Source organism: Pantherophis guttatus, chromosome 3 (assembly GCF_059756535.1).
Source record: "Pantherophis guttatus breed Tessera chromosome 3, ASM5975653v1, whole genome shotgun sequence".
In the NCBI taxonomy this organism is placed as follows: domain Eukaryota; kingdom Metazoa; phylum Chordata; class Lepidosauria; order Squamata; family Colubridae; genus Pantherophis; species Pantherophis guttatus.
In genome coordinates, this window is record NC_142065.1 from 80,146,218 (window position 1) to 80,164,837 (window position 18,620).

The window sequence follows — 18,620 nt, forward strand, 5'->3', positions numbered from 1 at the left end:
CCCCTCCCTCCTTAAGCTCCATAGAGCCTTAACTATAGGCTTGGCAGCATGGAGAGATTCCTGTACTATGGGGGAATACAATAAAGTAGCTAGTTTGAATTCTACACATAAGAATCTGGTTGCTTGTGCCTAATGTTTAAGGCGGGGTGGGGTGGGGGACTTCAGAAACAGGTAGATGGGAATGAATCAGTGGTGAGTTCCTCCTGGTTCGGTCCGGTTCGGCCGAGCCGGTAGCGGTGATGATATGACATCACCGAACCGCCCTCCCACCCCCCCCACCCATGTTATTCTTACCTTTTATTTGGTCCCACCCCCAATCTATTGCTGCTTCCTGAGTCCCAGCTGATGACTAGAGGGAAAAAAACTGTTTAAACTCTTGCCGCGGGGCTTCAAAGGGCCGTCCTACAGCTGATCAGTGTTAAAAGCAAACAAATGAGTCAGGTCGTAAGTGCGAGGACTGGTCGTAAGAAATGACTCTGACCAGCTAGCCACGCCCACCTAGTCACATGACCTCCAAGCCACACCCACAAAACAAGCCACGCCCACAGAACCGGTAGTAAAAAAATTTAGAACCCACCCCTGGAATGAATGAATCACTGTCTTTCAACCAACTAGATTCCCCTTTTTAAATAAATTCAACAGGATTTTGCCCTTCTTTCCCCTCCCTGAATTGCATTGTCCACTAAATAATTTTTTTTGGATTCAAATCCGTTGAATCCAACAGCATCAGGTATTCAAATGTTAAGATCCTAGGCCTACACACTTTATTGTACTATTAATGTATATGAAATAAAGATAGCAATATCTTAAAAGTAATGCATGTCTTGGATGTATAAAAAGAATAATCTTCTATACCACTGTTAACATTTTCTCTTTCCATTTAAAAATAGATAGGATCTTTGTCAACCGCTTCTTTAGATGGGAGTGCTGTGGGCCAATATTTTACAAGAGGATCTATAAAAAGGATAATTTGAAAGCTTTGGTTGTTCTCATTCTTTGTGTCATTGATAGATACAGGTAGATGATTAATCTTTGGGAAAGCAGTGGCGTTTTCTTTGTTTAATATATGCGTGAGGATATTTGGCTCTATGGGTGTTGCTGTTTTCTTTCTTACAGGATTCTTAATAAAGCTATCAGAATAATTTATAACTTAACACAGTTTATTATATAAGTTTCAGACAAAGGCAGTCTCACAATTTCTCTTTGTTTCCTTCTCCACCCTTGCCCTAAATTCCTTCTCTTCCTGTCCACTGCAGTATCTCCTGGGACATACTACAGTTGCTTTCTCTGATGTCATTGTGCTTTTCCATTACAGATCCAGCTAATGTCTCTTCTACAGAGGAAGGCATCCGTGGTTGATTTCAGAACAATGGATGATAAGGAGAAAAAAATCCCGGCCGTCTGCATCTGCCCTGGATTGAGAATGGCAACAATACGTCCTTGAGACTAAAGACTAATGTTTTCTGAAAACTTCTGCATTTGTTTCAGAGTGAAAGATCAACAGTGGAATGGAGGAATGGCTGGACAAACTCTGATTATAAAAACATTTCATTGATTCATTCATACATTGTTAATCAACTTATGCCATTTGATTTTATTTCCTTGGAATTTCAGGTTGCGCCTCTGACTACATTTGAGCATCAATTCAGCCTTGCTTCTCTTCTTGTTATCTGGCCTCTTACCTCTTTGATTCACATTTGATTTGTTCAGCTTCTGATTTCACCTGTTTTCTTAGTGAGATTTTGAGTTTCACCTAATGCACACCAGATGACTTTGGAGGAATCCAATAGAGACATTTGGGTTTCTGGCAGAACAATTTCCAAGCTGTTTGATCATAGAAGATCTTGTTTTCCAAGGTGAAATTGATAGGAGCATTCCCAATATAAAAAGTGTGATGCCTCCTTAGAAATTAGAATTCCTTAGAAGTTGAGTCTTCCTTCAATTTCTTCTTGGAACTACGTAGGTAAAAATAGCTTACCACAAACAACATAGGCAACTAAAGCAGAGAATAAATATGTCCATACATTCATTCACCTAGCCGGATTTATGATTATACTAGACCATGGATAATTTATTCTTATTTTTAAACAGTGTTGGTTGGGGTCATACTAGGTGTATGCTATCCTTTATAAATGATGGCTTGGTTCAATCATTGTGCTAAGCCTAAATCTAGCCACTTTGATAGTGTGATTTGCAACCCAAGAACTTTCATTCTGTATTTTAAAAACTAACTGGCTTTTGCATAACACAAATAATTTTTTTTAAAAACTCGGATATGGGCATTTATAAAAGAACCAAAAAGCCAAGATAGTATTAAATAGCTTTTATCACAACAGTGTAATATACTGAAGTGGACAAGACAAGGTTGCCCTTTTTTCTCTTTATTTTTACTGGCATTAGACCCATTAGCAATGGAAACATGTCCGGAAAATAAAATCTAAGGAGTTAAATTAGCAACTCAAGAACATAAACTAAAATTATACTCTGATGATGAGATTTACAGTTACCCAGGAGAAGGATTTCTTAGTATTGTTCAGGGAATGTGTACTACAACATGGTTTCATATCAGGTTATTGGATTAATAAAGGACAAACTAAATGTTGATATGAGATTTGGCAGAGGAAGGAAAGCCGTACATATTTTTAGAATTTAACATCACTATAAAACAGGAGAAATATCTAGGAATTTGTATGACAAAAACTAATTGGGATTTATGTAAAAACTACTTACCAACTTGGAAAAGGGTAACAACAAATTGGGGAAAATTGTCTTGGCTAGGTAAAACTACAACAGTTAAAATTAGTATTTTACTAAGATTTAATTTTCTTACTCAAATGAGTGTGATACATACTGATATTGTTATTAAATGATGGGTACAAACAAATAATGAACTACTTGTGTCCTAATAATATATGGACCTAAGGTTTGCATGAATCATATTTCTGAAACAATTTTGGATGTAACATAAGGTGACCAGATTTTAACATTGGTAAAGAGGGACACCATTGTGGGCATGGCTTATTTTGTGGGCGTGGCGTGGAGGTCATGTGACTGGGTGGGTGTGGCTAGCTGGTCATGTGACCGGGTGGCCATGGCTATGTGTATAGGGACTACTCAGAGGGCTGAAAAAAGTCATTTCTGACAGGTCCTCGCACTTTTGACTGGTCCTCACACTTATGACCATCCTCACATTTATGCCCGTGCAGCATTTTTAACAACCATGTCACTCATTTCACAACTGCTTCTCTTCACCATGATGACAAGATAGGGCAAAAATGTAAAATGTGAGGACAGTCGTAAGTTCGAGGACTGGTCAAAAGTGTGAGGACCAGTCAAAAATAACTTTTTCAGCCCTCTGAGTAGTCCATATGCATAAAAGGATACAGCAATAGAGAGGATGAAGGAAGGGAAGAGAAATTAGAGTAGGAGTGAGGGTAAGAGAGGGAGGAAGAGAGGAGGAGAAGGAGAAAGGAAGAGGAAGTAGGGAGGAGAAGAAGAGGGTGGGGGGAAGAGAAAGTAAGAAGGAAAGAAAAGAGAGAGGTGATAGGTTTGAGCAGAAAGATTGCTGTACAATGAAAAAGATGAAAGGGAAGAAAGCCAACCCCAAACAAATATAAAGATATTAAGATAAAGAATGAATTGTTAAACTTTAAAGAATAAAAGAGAACAAATATGAATAAATAGCAATAAATAGAAACACACATACGAAAATACAATGTATTTTCTTTGAACAGAATATTTGGCTGGTTCACAAATTTAAACAGTGTTTAGTCATTTCAATTAAATTTACAATTTCTATATTTCCTTTTTGCCATATTTATTCCTCATCTATTTTTTTTAAAAAACCAATATTACCCTTCATCCTCATCTCTAATCTTAATCAAATTCAAATTTTCCCTTCTATTCTATATTATACCCCTTCCCATTGTCATCTATTTTTATATCCATCCTCACATTGGTTAATTATGTAATTATGTAATACAGTTGTTTAATACAAATTCAACATTTTAATATAAATCAATTAGTTATATAACTATCTTTTTTGTATATCAATCAATATAAACATAAATATTCCAATTATTTCCATGCAATCCAATTTCTTACAAATCAATTAATTATATTTACCAATAATAATAAACCAAATAATTTCCCCCATATATTCCTCCAAACCACAACTTAACCATTTCTGCTTTCAACACAATATACAATTAATAGTATCTCAATTATTACAATTCCCTAGTTAAATAGAGCTTTTTTTCTTTTGTGTTTTAAAATCTTGAACCTCCTCTTTTGCCCTAAATTTCCCATTGTTTGCAGTTTTGCACCTACCTTTTTTGGTGAGGAAAAAGAAAAAGAAAAAGAAATCTCTCTTTGTCTCATTTTGTCACGTTGCAGCAAAGACCCTGCTTTCGCTTTTTCAGCATAGCTAGGGGAAAAAAATCTGCTCCAGGAACTCTTTACACCTGTAGGGCGGCCCTTTGAAGCCCCGCGGCAAGAGTTTAAACAGTTTTTTTCCCTCTAGCCATCAGCTGGGACTCAGGAGGCAGCCGGGACTCAGGAGGCAGAATGAAAAATCGGGACTTTTTTAAAACGCCACAGGACGCGGGGCAAATTGCTAAAAATCGGGACTGTCCCGCCAAAAGCGGGACGTCTGGTCACCTTAATGTAACAGCTGAAGAGAGATTTTCTGAATGGCACAATAAGGAAAAAAGGGAAGAAAAGATTTGAAAGACTTAAAAACTTTTGGCAAAAAGCTTAACAAAGAGTGGATGCAAGAAAGTTTTAAACAGATAAAAGAGATAGTTCTTTTGAAAGATTTAAAAAAATAAATTGGAATTAAAATAGACAAGCGAACAAGATTGTGGGTTTTTTTTGTTTACTATTAAAGGCTGCAGAACATTGGTGGATTTTTAAGGATAAAGGTAATACGAGTCAGACTATGATTCTGACTGTAACTATGGAGGTGCTGATTGTGAAGTTTATTGTAACTACAAAGTGCCATTTGAGATGAAAGTATTAAGGGAACAAGAAGACAAAATAGAAAGGACTCTCCCTTGTTTCTCAGGCTGTACGTGAGACAGTGGGAGATTTGTATTTTAAGATTTGCAAAATTTTGTTTTAATATAGTTCATTTGGTCATGTTACTTGACTTCTCCACCTAGTGTGTTGGCAGTGTGTTGCTGTGAAAATAAAGAAAATATTAAAAAGTACAGAAAACCTCAGAAGAGAGCTCAAATAGTATAAATAGCTTGATGGCAGAGTTAGCATCTATCAAGATTTGTTACAAGTTACGTGTACTTCAACTTTAAAGTCTACTTAACTCTATCTGAATGCTGAAGTGGAATCACCTCTCAGCAATTTTCCAGTTCTATATTTTGCAATGTTCTAGATTGTAAATACATTTCTCTATTATATTTTACTAAATAGAAGACTGAAATTTGATTTCATTCCAACCCCACATCACCCAAATCACATTTGCACAACAAGTGAATGGGAACAATTATATAACTTCTTTAACAACATGTTTTCAGTGGTAGAAGTAAATAGAAAAGAAACAAAGGTGCTGTGATGTATGAAAACCTCTGTTCTAAGCAACTCTGAAGTGTTCCTGACCACATCAAAACAAGACCAAAACCCTTCCAGAAGAACAAAACTACGTCTGGAAAAGTTAGACTTGGAAAATGGATGGATCTTTACAAATTCAGCAATTGTATTATGGTGGCAAACGCAGCTCTTGCTTTTGCTGTTATTTTAAATAAATCTACGCGAAAGCAATACTGTCTTTTATAAGTACTTACAGCATGTAAGGTGATTCAATCTGTTGTTTTTTAAATTCTATTTTAATCACCCATATCTTTTTGCCCAAGATTTGTTGGGGCCAAGGGAAATAAAAAGAATACTTCTGGACTAAAGATGCGCATTTGCCAAGAATATTCCCAAGGCCAAGATTTGCCAGCCACAAGAAAGCAATAAAAAACAACTACAGTAAAGTTTTAATAACAGTTAAAATAACACCATTAAAATTCAGATTGTTAATATCTTTTAAACCAAGGATGAAATGAAGAATGAATGGAGGTCAAAAGACAGGATAACAGTTATAGGCAGACAGATGGTTCTCATATTACCAAGTTTTTACTTATCTAAGATTAGGTATAAAGCATCCCCAAATGTCTTCTTGCAAAAAATAATGATAATATTTTTTTTTAAAAAGTCATTTTTAAATGAATTTAACCCATTCTGCTTCACAGTATAGGTGTATAGATTAACAAGACAGCATGATTTTCTCCAAAGTCAAGACAAGATAATGAAGCACATCATAAAATGGTAAACTTCTGAATTTCTTTACTTACTGATTTTGGTAAACTTTTAAAGCTGTAATGTTAGGGTTCTTTTTATTTATCAAAATATGAGTTGATCCATTCTATCCACCAATGCTACTAGCTTTCTAATAGTTGTAAATAGCAAGTTCCATCATTTTCATTCCTCCATTGTGAATACGGCCAAACCTTTTCATATTTGTTCATACAATAATCTCACTGTAATTATCTACAAAACACTTTTTTTCAGCTGTTTGTCCATAAGAGCCTCAGTGGCGCAGTGGTTAGAGTGCCGTACTGCAGGCTACTTCTGCTGACTGCCGACTGCCTGCAATTTAGCAGTTCAAATCCCACCAGGCTCAAGGTTGACTCAGCCTTCCATCCTTCCAAGGTGGGTAAAATGAGGACCCAGATTGTTGGGGGCAATATGCTGACTCTGTAAACCGCTTAGAGAGCCCTGTAAAGTGGTATATAAGTCGAAGTACTATTGCTATTGCTATCCCCTTCCAAAAAGAACATCTAGTGTCAATTGCACATATTTAAAATCCTCTGAATCAGTATGTGTATTTGAATCCAGAATCTATCTTTTTTACTCATCCACAAATATGATAATATATCCTTTCTTGCTGTTCACATTTCTAGCATAAAGTCTGCCATTGTCGAGGTATATCTATACACACACACACACACACACACACACATATATACCGTGTTTCCCCAAAAATAAGACCCTGTCTTATATTTTTTTGAACCCTCAAATAAGCGCTTGGCCTTATTGCCATGTGCTCAAAAGCCCGATTGGGTTTATTATCAGGGAATGTCTTATTTTGGGGAAAATATATATATATATAATTTTCACAGCAATATGCTGGGTAGAGAAGTCAGGTAACACAACCAAATGAACTAAATTATTGTAAAACTGAATTAACAGAATCTTACAAATCTTAAAGTACAAATCTCCCACTGTTTCATTTACACCTAAGAAATTAGGGAGAGTTCTTTCTGAGCCTCTTTCTCCATCCATTATGCAATTGTGGGCTATGCCTTCTCTTACCGACTGTTCTCTAGGCAGCATCAATTCACTCTGACTCCTAAAGTGTTTCCTAATACTATTACATATATTGTATATTCCCAACCTTCTCACAGTAAACCTGCTTTCCTCAACCCTCAACCCCTTTCAAACTGATTTGATTTTCTAAACATTTCTTCCACTAAGGGTTTCCCATTGGGGAAGGGGGTCAGATCAGTCAAGATGATGGCCACAAGGATATGCTCAATCTCCATTCCTTTTTTACATGATTTGTGAGGCACATAACATGGATACATGGCTTTTATTTCATACTAAGGCCACCATCTTCTTTTAATTCTTCTGAATAAACTCCTGTTCCCCACTGTAACTGTAGGGCAGTGATGGCTAACCTTTTTTCCGTCGAGTGCCAAAAGTGGGGGTCGCGTGGGGGGTCATGTGTGTGTGCCCACATCCATCATTCAATGCCCCCCGCACACCCTGCACATGCATGTGTGACCCTGCATGACCCCCGCTTTTGGCACGTGATGATAGATAGGTTACTGGTGGGCCCGGTAGGCCTTTTTTCGCCTTCCCCACCCCTCAGAGGCCCCCCAGAGGCCGTAAACAGCCCATTTCCTGACTTCCGGTGGGCCCGTAAGGCCCAAAAATCAGCTGGCCAGCATGCACATGCACGCTGGAGCTGAGCTAGGGCAACGGTTGCATGCCCACAGATATGGCTCTGCATGCCACCTGTGGCATGCGTGCCATAGATTCACCATCATGGCTGTAGGGGATTATTAGGTGCCAACATACCACATATAAAACAGTTAATTTCAAAATTATTGGGTGTTTTTTTGGGCAGAACTCATCTGCCAAATGCTTTTGTCTCTCAGAGAAAGTTTACAAGTGCTATACACATAGTCCAGATAAGATTTCTTAAACTATACCTGAATGCTATTTCTAATCATTTTTCAGAAAAAAAATAAGCATGTTCAAATGAGAAAAAGAAAGGACGAGAGTCACAGAATAGTTTAGTAAATGCTTTTGCTACAAAAGACACATCTTTTTCATATCTTAGATGGTACGAAGTTATGTTTTCTGAAAAAAATATGTGCCTTTTCAGATCCTCTAACTCAGAATTTTAAAACAAGTAATGTATGAAAGTAAAGTACTTGTTATTTTTCCAGCTGTACAGAAGCGTTTGTCTAATATGTTCTGGTTGTGTTACTCATGTTGAAAAAATAAATAGTTTTGCTTTCTGAATGCTATTGAAGTGCCTCTAAAGACACTTGAATCAACTTCCCAAGTTGGAGAGACTTTTAAGGATTTACACATTCAATCGCAACATTTTTGAGGACAAGAGCGGTTCTTGAATTATCAGTAATCTGTGGTCTTAATTCTTTCTCCATACAAACACACTTATTGTGGTTTTTGCCAATAATTCTCCTCCTCCTCCTCCTCCTCCTCCTCCTCCTCCTCCTCCTCCTCCTCCTCCTCCTCCTCCTCCTCCATCTTCCTGCTGTCTTTTATTTGCAGCACAAGTTACAAACAAATTTATCCTTCACTTCAGAGTCAATTCAATTTGCATTAATGCTAAAAGGAAAAGACAACCAGCTAAATACAACTTTTAATCTTGGTCACAAAACATTATTTGGGAATTCTAATATTAAAGCAAAAATCAACCTAGCCTTTCCAGGTATCCTATGGTTCATTGCCAAAGACTTAATTCAAAGATTTTGCTATGGCGGTAGTTGTTATTGTTGATGATAATAGAATTATTTCAGTTGTTTTTACTTTTCTAGAAGAATTCACATCACAAAATGTGCATATTGCTAGATTAAGATGAGATTAATGAGCCATATGGGAATTTGTATTAGTTCAGTACTTTTGTTACAATATCTTATCAGCACTAAAGAAGAAAAATAGATGACTGTTTCTTTTTACTTAGCACATTTACTTCGTTAATATTTCTTGATGGGGTTTTAGCTTCTAAGTGGGACCTAAGATATGAGTCTCCGGAATTTAAGTATGTTTCAAAGGGAAATTGGTCTCCTCTTTCCCCTAATATCCCCACCCCCCCTTTTTTTTTGCCAGATAAAAGACCATTTCCTTGAACTATAGTGAGGTTTGGTTCTTAGAGGACTTGTAATCAATAGCACCTTCAAGTATTGTCATCGTCTTTTTGTGTTTCATCAAGCTGCTCTTGTTGCACAAGCTAGTACTTTCTCTCAAACTTAATCACAGCCCAATTAATTTCAACCTATTGACCTGGAATTATATCTCAATAGGACGTTTTTAATGAGTGGGGATGGGACAAGGGGAAAGAAAATTGAGATGCACACACACACACACACACATATATATATTATATGAATAGGAGAGGAAAAGGAGAAAGTTGTCCACTTATGCTGAAGTCTTGGAAATTAAGTAATGAAGTTGTGATCAAAATTTTGCTTTGTTTGTAAAGTTGGGTGTGGTTTAAATTATGAAATGATAAGTATACGTCCTCTTGATATGGGAGATATTTAAGTAATCATTCTATGTCTAGTAACTGCATTTTGGTAAGAAGGCTTCATTTACAATATGGACAGAAATATTTATTAAAGTAATTAGCATTTAAACTGTTTATGATTATCCCAACAATTGCTCAGGGTGTAAATCCCTGTGTAAGCTTAATTCCTCTCCAAATGAGTGTTGGCAATGACAATAACTGCCTGACACACCCAAAACATTATTACTCAATTGCATATATCCTGTTGTAACTAATTATATAATAATTAGTTTTCAAGAACACATTAACTTTTTCTCTGGCATGCTCTTACCCTTCCCCACCTGGTTGCAAAAAAAAAAAAAAAAAACCCAAAAAACCAAAAAACAAAAAACCACCCAACCTCGAAACAGCAAATCAAGTATATAGTGAGTACTGGTGCCAAGTCTGCCTTCAGGTTTAATATATTTTAATAAAACATTATTGCATACTCTCCATATATTTAAAAAGATTGCTGGCATGATCTTCTTTCTGGTTTTATGTCTATAAAACTTACTCACTCACTCACTGCACATTATTGAAACTGATCTAGAAAGAAAACTTAATAGCTGCATCATTGCAAATTCAATGCTAGAGATCAAAATATGTGATTTTGTAGAAGAAGTGGCTGAGCCTTGGGGTGGAGTCAAGAGAGGAATCAGCCTGGATGCTCCCACAAATGATTTAAGTCCAAAGCCTCTTGAATTCTGTTAACTTTTGTCTAGAGCCAATTTAGTGCTGACTGTTAGGTGACTAAATTATTGTGTATAGGCATGGGCAAGTTCAGCTTAACTGGAATTTACTGTGTGGTCCTGATTCTTTGCACCCAACAGATTTGCAAGTTCCAAACATCCAACTGAAAGGTTGTCCAAAATTTTAGTACAAAAGCTTGAAAAATGAACCTGTACGTACTGTAAGTCTGGTTATTTTTGCCCTTTAGTGACATTTCTACTGTACTCCTACAGCAACATTGAAGCCCTAGCAAAAAAATACTGTCCCAGGAATACAATACAATATATACTATACTTTAAGATGAGCAATTTGAGTGAAAAATGCTCTGGACTTCTCCTCTTTTGTGAAAAGGTATAGAGATGCCTAGCCCTCAATTTTTAGCTGCCAAAGTCTGCAATAGACAAGAAGGTACTAACTTACCCAACCAATCTGTTATTATTTCTTTTTTAAAATGTGCATTTGTAGAGGCTGTTGAATAAGGATAGGAATTTTGACTAACTGAATATATAAACATAAGTCTCTTGAAGTGTCCCTTTGAGAGACAAAAATCAAAGCAACGGAATGGAAGTAATTCGTAAGATTATATCAAAGGGTGCATATATGAATACATTTCCTTATGAGCTTGTTTTCAAAAGCCTATCCACATGGCAGAGTTAGTAATCTGAGTCCCTTATATAGCCCTTTCATTACAAAGCTAAATTTCTTTTCTCTTCTTTTGGTCCAAATAACTCTGGAGTTATGATTTTTTCCCCTTTTTCTATTCAATTGTGTCCAATTCTCTGAGAATGCCTGGATAAATCTTTGAAATTTTCTTGGCAATTTTTTCAAAAGTGCTTTGCTGTTGCAGGCTGAAAAAAAGTCATGCAGCCAGGTTTGTGCCTAAGTCAAGACTAGAATTTACAGTCTCTCAGTTTCTAGCCTGATGCCTTAACCACTACACCAAACTGACTCTAGGTATATACATATATAGCTTGCACTATTAGTGTAATTCAAATCAGAGGCTTTGAAATAAATATTCCAATTGAACTAATCTGTGTTTTAAAACATAGAACATTTATCCTGCAGGATCCAAATAACTTAGAGCTGTGATGGCGAACCTATGGCACGCGTGCCACAGGTGGCAGGCGGAGCCATATCTGTGGGCACGCGAGTATTGCCCAAGCTCAGCTCCAGCACGCATGCTGATTTTTGGGCCTTCCGGAAGTTGGGAAATGGGCTGTTTCCAGCCCCTGGAGGGCCTCCCGGGAGGTGGGGGTGGGGAGAGACTATTTTTGGCCTCCCCAGGCTCCTAGAAAGCCTCTAGAGCCTGGGGAGTGCGAAAAACGGGCCTACTGGGCCCACCGTGCCATCATGGGGTGCGGGTGGTGGTGGCGTGTGCATGTATGGTGGGAGAGGGCGCATTAAATTATGGGTGTGAGCATGCGCACGCGCGACCCCCCCCCATGCTCCCCCCTGCTTTTGGCATGCGTCAGCAAAAAGGTTAGCCATCACTGACTTAGAGGGGCAGAACAGTTTTCTTTTTTTGCATCAAACTTTGATTCAGTTTGTGCTATAAGGACTGCAATTGTAGATCCTGCTTCCTAACCTGGTGCCCTCTCTATATTAGTTTTTCCTAGCCAGCATGACCTAGGAATGGAATTGTTATCTGGAGGGCAGCTTTTTGAGAAAAAAAGATTTTAAACAGGGTCACTGTTTTAGTACAGACACCCCAAGCGAGGAGATAGTAGGAAAGTGCAAGACCACCCCTCATTTTGCTCTACCTACTTTATCTTCCAAGTCAGAAAAGACCAAATTCCTTTAATCTATTTTGACTTTAAATTAAAGAAAAACAAACAGAAAAAAAATTGCACCTGGCTCGACGAAAGTGACTCGCTTGCTTGACGTGATTTCAAGCGGCTGGGATATTAAAACCCTCAAAAAGGGAGTTTATAATGGAAATGCTGACAGACTATTAACTATAGCATCACTGCTCTAATAAATGGAATGGGCTGTCATAATCTCTAGTTCATAAATATGCAAATACAAGACAGAGGATTTGCTCCAAAGGATGTCTCTATAATTTTAACTGACCTTTACTGATACTAAATGAGCCTGTTGCTTCTGGTTTCACGTTTTAAATACAAAGCACTGCCTATTTTGCTTCCAGGATGAGATCCTGTTTTTCCTGGAAAGTATATCAGCAATGCATTTCTACTTTCTTCAATGGAAGCAAAGCAGAACTCAAATGTCAATGCAAGGTTAAAAGTCCCACTTGCTGAGCAAAAACCTTCTTGGCTGTAAGCAATTTTGGGTTGATACACATCCATATTCACGCCAAAAATGTTTGCTGAATTAATTACTCTCTTCTCTCTCTCTCTCTCTTTTTTGAAGGGGAGATTTCAAATGCCTCTTTTCCATTCATGTGTCAAAGATCTCACTGACCTGCCAAAATTCAGTCAGTCACTCAGTGATAAACAGCCCATCAACACAATAATATCGACTCTGAATATTTTCCAGTTTCCTGCTTTGGGCCAAATGGAGGTAAATCCAATGACTTAATATTTAATAACCTAAATGTAATTTGCTTAGAGTCTTTCATTGCATAGAAGAGAATTGGATGGCTAGCAGTTTTTTTTAGATTCAATTCTCCTCCCACCCCCCTTTAATTATTTTAAGCTATTCATCTTGTATCTGGTCCACTGATGCTTCGCCAAATTGCCAGCAGGGGAAAGATCTGTCCAATCCTGAAGCTAAATGAGTCACTGAGAATCAATCTGTTTAGTTTCTCTTGCTACGGTAGGGTTCCGCTGTCCTGGTCTCATTCTGCTTCATTCAGAAAGAGGGCTTCAGCGTTGGACATTGCCGCCTCCTGTTTCTCCATCCTGGCTCTGTTCATCACAGCTGTTCATGGATTCCAACTGGCTGGACACAAAACCACAGATGCTCTGGTGTCAATGCTATGCAGTTCTTGCTCTGATGGAAAATGAAGACATCCGAGCTTTCTCAAGGTTACCAGTGCAGTAGTTTATCAGGCATCTGAAGAAAAATGAACAACATGGACAAATTGTTTAGCTGCTTTTTTCAACTGCTGCCTCAACCCCCAAATTTTGTTCCCAAATCCCCAAACATCTCAACAAAAGGAATAGCCCCAGATAAGTGTGGTAAAGAATTTTCACCTTTCTCTCCATTACTCTGTAAGCTCAAACCTGTCGGATGCATTCATACACTTAAAAGGAAAATGGTTTATATAATCCTGAAAGGGGAACGTAAAGGTTTTTGCAGTGCCTGCTAAAAAAAATGCTAAGAAGCAAGCATTTCATATTTCCTTTCTTTCTGCAGAGCCATGATTCAATTACATAAAACTATGTGCATTGCTCTTAAGAACTTCATGTAAGATTAAGATAACTGGTATTTTCATGGTAAATGATTAAATTAGCAGACACTGTTTTATCTTGAACTTTGCCATCGAGGCTGACATTTTTGCACAATTTACTCCTAGACACTGGTAATCTAAATTGCTCTGCGTCTCTCATTTTTCAAAGCATTTGAACAACTAAAGAGCCCTTCTGCCTCCGTCTGATTTGTAAGAGGGCAAGTCTTGACACTCTTTCATCCTGGCATAAGAAACGGCAAAAGAGAACATGGATGTTTTCTTTATTTCTGCTGAACTTGGATAGGGACATCATATTAGTGTATAGCATTGGTTCCCTCTTTTGAGTGTGTGTGTATATGTCTGTATGCTTTGTTGTTGTGGCAAGGCTTAATAGTTTCAATGATATTAAGAGTGACACCGATGGGAGCTACTGGCAAGGTCATCCTTTCCTCTCCAGTAAGGTCAAGAGGAATGGTGTGAAGCTAAGGGTAATGTTACAACAGGATAGTAGATAAGGCTTTATAAGTACCAAGAAAAGTCAAAGTAGAACAAACTTCAACCTGAAAAAAAGCCAGAATAATAGAATAACAGATTTGGAAGGGATCTTGGAGGTTTTCTAGTCCAACCTCCTGCTCAGGCAGGAAACTGTCTAGTTCAGACAGTAGCAATCAAATTTTGTATTATTGTCAAGAGACCATATGGCTATGACTGAAACCTACAGTGGAGTTTGGGTACCAGATGATGACATTTTCAGTGTGGGGGTTTCTGGGAAAAGTACAGGACTTGTACAGGTAGATCTGAAACCGATGATGTGGCCCAATCAAAGTCAAAATTAGTTTCATGGTGCCAGTATCAAAAGAGGAGGAATGTGCCACTATTTAGAAAGATGTTCCAAGAAGTACGGATTTGAATTAAAAAGGATGTAATTCCGTTCCTATTAGAATCAGTAGATATTCAGTGAGTATCTTATGTTATTGAAGTTAATGAAGCTCATATAGATACAGGGAGGGAAGATCCTGAGGAATTCTGTAACAAATTGCAAGTAGTGCTAAATGAAACATCAAAAAACAATGTAGCACTCATTATGGTAATTGGAATAAGAAAAATTAGAGAAATGGAGGAGCCTATAATTACAAGAATACTTGGATTTGATAAATGCAATAATCTAGGACAGAGGCCAATAAGCGTTTTGTGAATACAATTCTTTGTTCATTGCCAACATCTGCTTCAAGTGACAGAAATGCTAACACTACACTTAGATATCATGGGATAGAAAACCAGAATCATGTGGACTATCAGTTAGGAAATAGAAATACAGGAAACAGAAAATGTGAGAAGGAAATCCAGCCAGCTGTGACAGTTTCAGGGGCAGATTGTGGAACAGACCATGAATTATTGGTGTCAAATATACAGGTTAAATTTAGAAAATTAAAGAGGGTAAGGCTGCCAGTAAAAATTGAGCTGGAGAAAGAACGTTGTCTTGCCTGAACGTTCCTTTTCAGGGCACTGCGAATGCAATCCATAAACGGTTGTTTTCCTCATCGCTTATCTTTGACTGGGTAATTTTTTTCAAATATCTCTCTCCGTGCTGTGGCCACGCCCTGCTTTCCCATGATGCATCAGTCTTTGAACGAAGGCGCGACCACCTAGGTAGGGAATCAGAACAAGATAAGTAGCAAAGGAACCACGAAACTGGAACCAGTAGAAACACTAGAACAAAATAATGAACAGGGTGGGAATGGATTGCATTCGCAGTGCCCTGAAAAGGAACGTTCAGGCAAGACAACGTTCTTTTTCCGGTGCACTGCTCATGCAATCCATAAACGGGATATACCAAAGTTCAGATGCCAAGGGTGGGAGACAAATTGCTCCCAGAGTCCTGGACTACAAGGACACTTTGCAGAACTCGGCGGCCAAAAGAAGCCTCAGCGGAGGCAAATGTATCAATCTTATAGTGTCTTATGAATGGTGTTACAGACGACCACGTAGCGGCCCAGCAGATGTCCGAGACCGATGCTTGCGTAGCCCAGGCGGCTGACGTTGCCGCACTACGCATGGAGTGAGGCAAAATCTGAGCAGGAACAGGTCGTGACTGTTGTTCGTAAGCCGTGGAGATACACGCCTTAATCCATCTGCCCACAGTGGATGGAGATATCTTTTGACCCAAGGAAGATGGATGAAATGAAACCAAAAGGGCCTCAGACTTCTGGAATGATTCAGTCCTACGAATGTATCAATGTAAGGCCCTACGAATGTCGAGGGTATGCCAATCCTTCTCATGTTGGTGCCTGGGCGACGGGCAGAAATCCGGAAGTAAGAGCTCCTGGGCACGATGGAAATAGGAGTTTACTTTGGGTAAGAAAGTAGGATCCAGACGTAATATCACAGTATTAGGTTGGAATATGCAGAGATCCTTTCTAATCAATAAGGCCGTAAGTTCAGAGACTCATCTTGCCGAGGTGATCGCCAAAAGAAATGCCATCTTGTAGGATAAATACTTGAGAGGTGCAGAACCCAGGGGCTCAAAGGGAGGAGACATAAGAGCCTGAAGGACAAGAGAAAGGTCCCAAGTCGGGTAACGATGAACAGGGGGTGGGCGGAGGTTCACAGCCCCGTGGAGAAAACCTTTAAGCAACGGGTGCAGAGATAGAGAAGAGTAAGGCGGACACCTGATGATCGTGGACAAAGCAGCAGCCTGACGACGAAGGGTGGATGGCAACAAGCCCTTGTCCAGACCTGATTGCAGGAAACACAAAACATCCACAATCTGAGCCAAGGTAGGGTCAACCAAGTTGACAGCACACCAAGAACAAAAGGACTTCCAGGAGGACTCGTATATCCGAGAAGTCGAAGGTCTTCGGGAGGCCTGGATTGTATTTATGACAGAGTCTGGAATACAGCCCTTTCGCAGAATGACCCGCTCAAACGCCAGATGGCCAATTTGAGCCATCCTGGGTCTGGATGGTTGATGGCCCCCTGACGAAGCAAGAGACGGTCCGGCGGAATCACCCACGGTGGAAGGACCGACAAAGCCACAAGGTCCGTGTACCATGGTCGACGTGGCCAATTGGGGGCCACCAAGAGCAGTTCTGCCCTTTCCTCCAGCAGCTTGCGGATCACCTGAGGGATCGGGAATTGGGGGAAAGGCGTATAAGAGCCCGGGCGGCCAATGGCACCTGAAGGCATTGTGATCCTCCGCTGTCTGGCACGGGTAACGAGTTACAAATCGTGGAAGCTGGGCGTTCGACAGGCTAGCGAACAAGTCCACGACGGGCATGCCAAAGATGAAAGAAGCCTTGCGAAAGAGACTGGGGTGTAGTTGCCATTCTGATTGGTCGATACGTTGTCTGCTGAGCCAATCGGCCTGGACATTTTCCACTCCTGAAATGTGATCGGCCCTCAATGAGAGAACATGCGTCTCCACCCAATGTAGAAGCTGTTCGGATTCCAACATCGGGGTCTTGACCAAGTGCCCCCCTCCTTGTTTATATGGGCCTTGGCTGCAATATTGTCTGTTAGGACAAGGATGTGACGACCTGCCAACTGCGCCTGAAAATGACGGAGAGCTAGGCGAATGGCCCTCAGTTCCAACAGGTTGATGTTGAGTCCTCTTTCTGAACCTGACCAGTGACCCTGCACTACCTGATCGTGGAGGTGAGCACTCCAGCCCAGGAGGATGGCGTCCGAGGTCAGGGTCAAGCGGTCCGGAATGAGGAAGTGCGAACCTTTGTGAAGCGCCGGACCTATCCACCAACGGAGGGATAGACGAATTTGAAGTGGAAGTGACACATTGCGAAGAGAATCGCTGTGGCCCGATCGTTGGAAGGGAAGTAGAAACCATTGTAATGGTCTCGTGTGACGACGAGCCCATGGCACAATTGAGAAACTCGAGACCATTTTCCCCAGCAGCTGAGAGAGATGAAGGAGAGGAATGGACCGATGTGACAGAATTTGATGAATCAATTCGCAGATGCTCTGGATTCTGTCCGGGGAAAGAAAGACCTGTCCTTGAATAGTGTCTATCACCGCCCCCAGTTGTAGCAGGGAGGTGGACGGATAAAGGTGACTCTTTGGAAAATTTATTGAAAACCTGTGGTTCTGAAAGACCTCGATGACAAGTTGTAGATCTCGAGACGCTTGACTTCTGGAAGATGACAGAACCAGGATGTCTAGATAACATAAAACCCTCACTGGGATCTTTCTGAGGGAGGCCGCCACAACCGCCACTAGCTTTGTAAAAGTCCTTGGAGCTGAGGACAAGCCAAAGGGCATGGCGCAATACTGATAATGGTCCTCCCCAATCTGGAACCGCAAGAATTTTCGGTGTGCCGGCAGAACCGGAACATGCAGGTATGCCTCCCTGAGGTCGACCGACTGGAGGAAATCCCCACGACGAATTCCTCCAAGAATGGACTCAGGGAGTGCATTTTGAATCTGCGGTAAGAGACCGACAGATTCAGATGTTTTAAGTTCAGGATGGCCCTCCAACCCCCGGAATGTTTTGGAACCAGAAATAGAGTTGAATAGAAACCCTTGCCCTGTTGATCCAGTGGAACAGGTTCTATTGCCTTGATGTGCAGGAGGTGGAGAACTTCCTGCCATAACTGGCGTTCCAAATCGAGCAACTGGAGAGGAGGACAACAGATGTGGCGGGATGGAGGGCGATCCAGGAATTCTATAGCC

At 39.9% G+C, this 18,620-nt stretch overlaps 1 protein-coding gene across 2 annotated transcripts in view; it reads right to left on the reverse strand.

Annotated features, from left to right (window-relative positions):
* The window catches only part of LOC148114644 (uncharacterized), a 296,681-nt gene that overhangs the window by 23,733 nt on the left and 254,328 nt on the right, over window positions 1-18,620 (reverse strand). The window contains exon 5 of one of the 2 annotated variants that reach the window (XM_087889907.1): window positions 11,338-13,600. The exons of the other annotated variant lie outside the window; for it this stretch is intronic. Within the exon in view, the coding sequence (XP_087746033.1) occupies window positions 13,522-13,600 (79 nt within the window). The 3' untranslated portion in view covers window positions 11,338-13,521. Of the gene's footprint in view, window positions 1-11,337; window positions 13,601-18,620 lie in introns of those variants that run through there. 2 annotated transcript variants of the gene reach the window in all.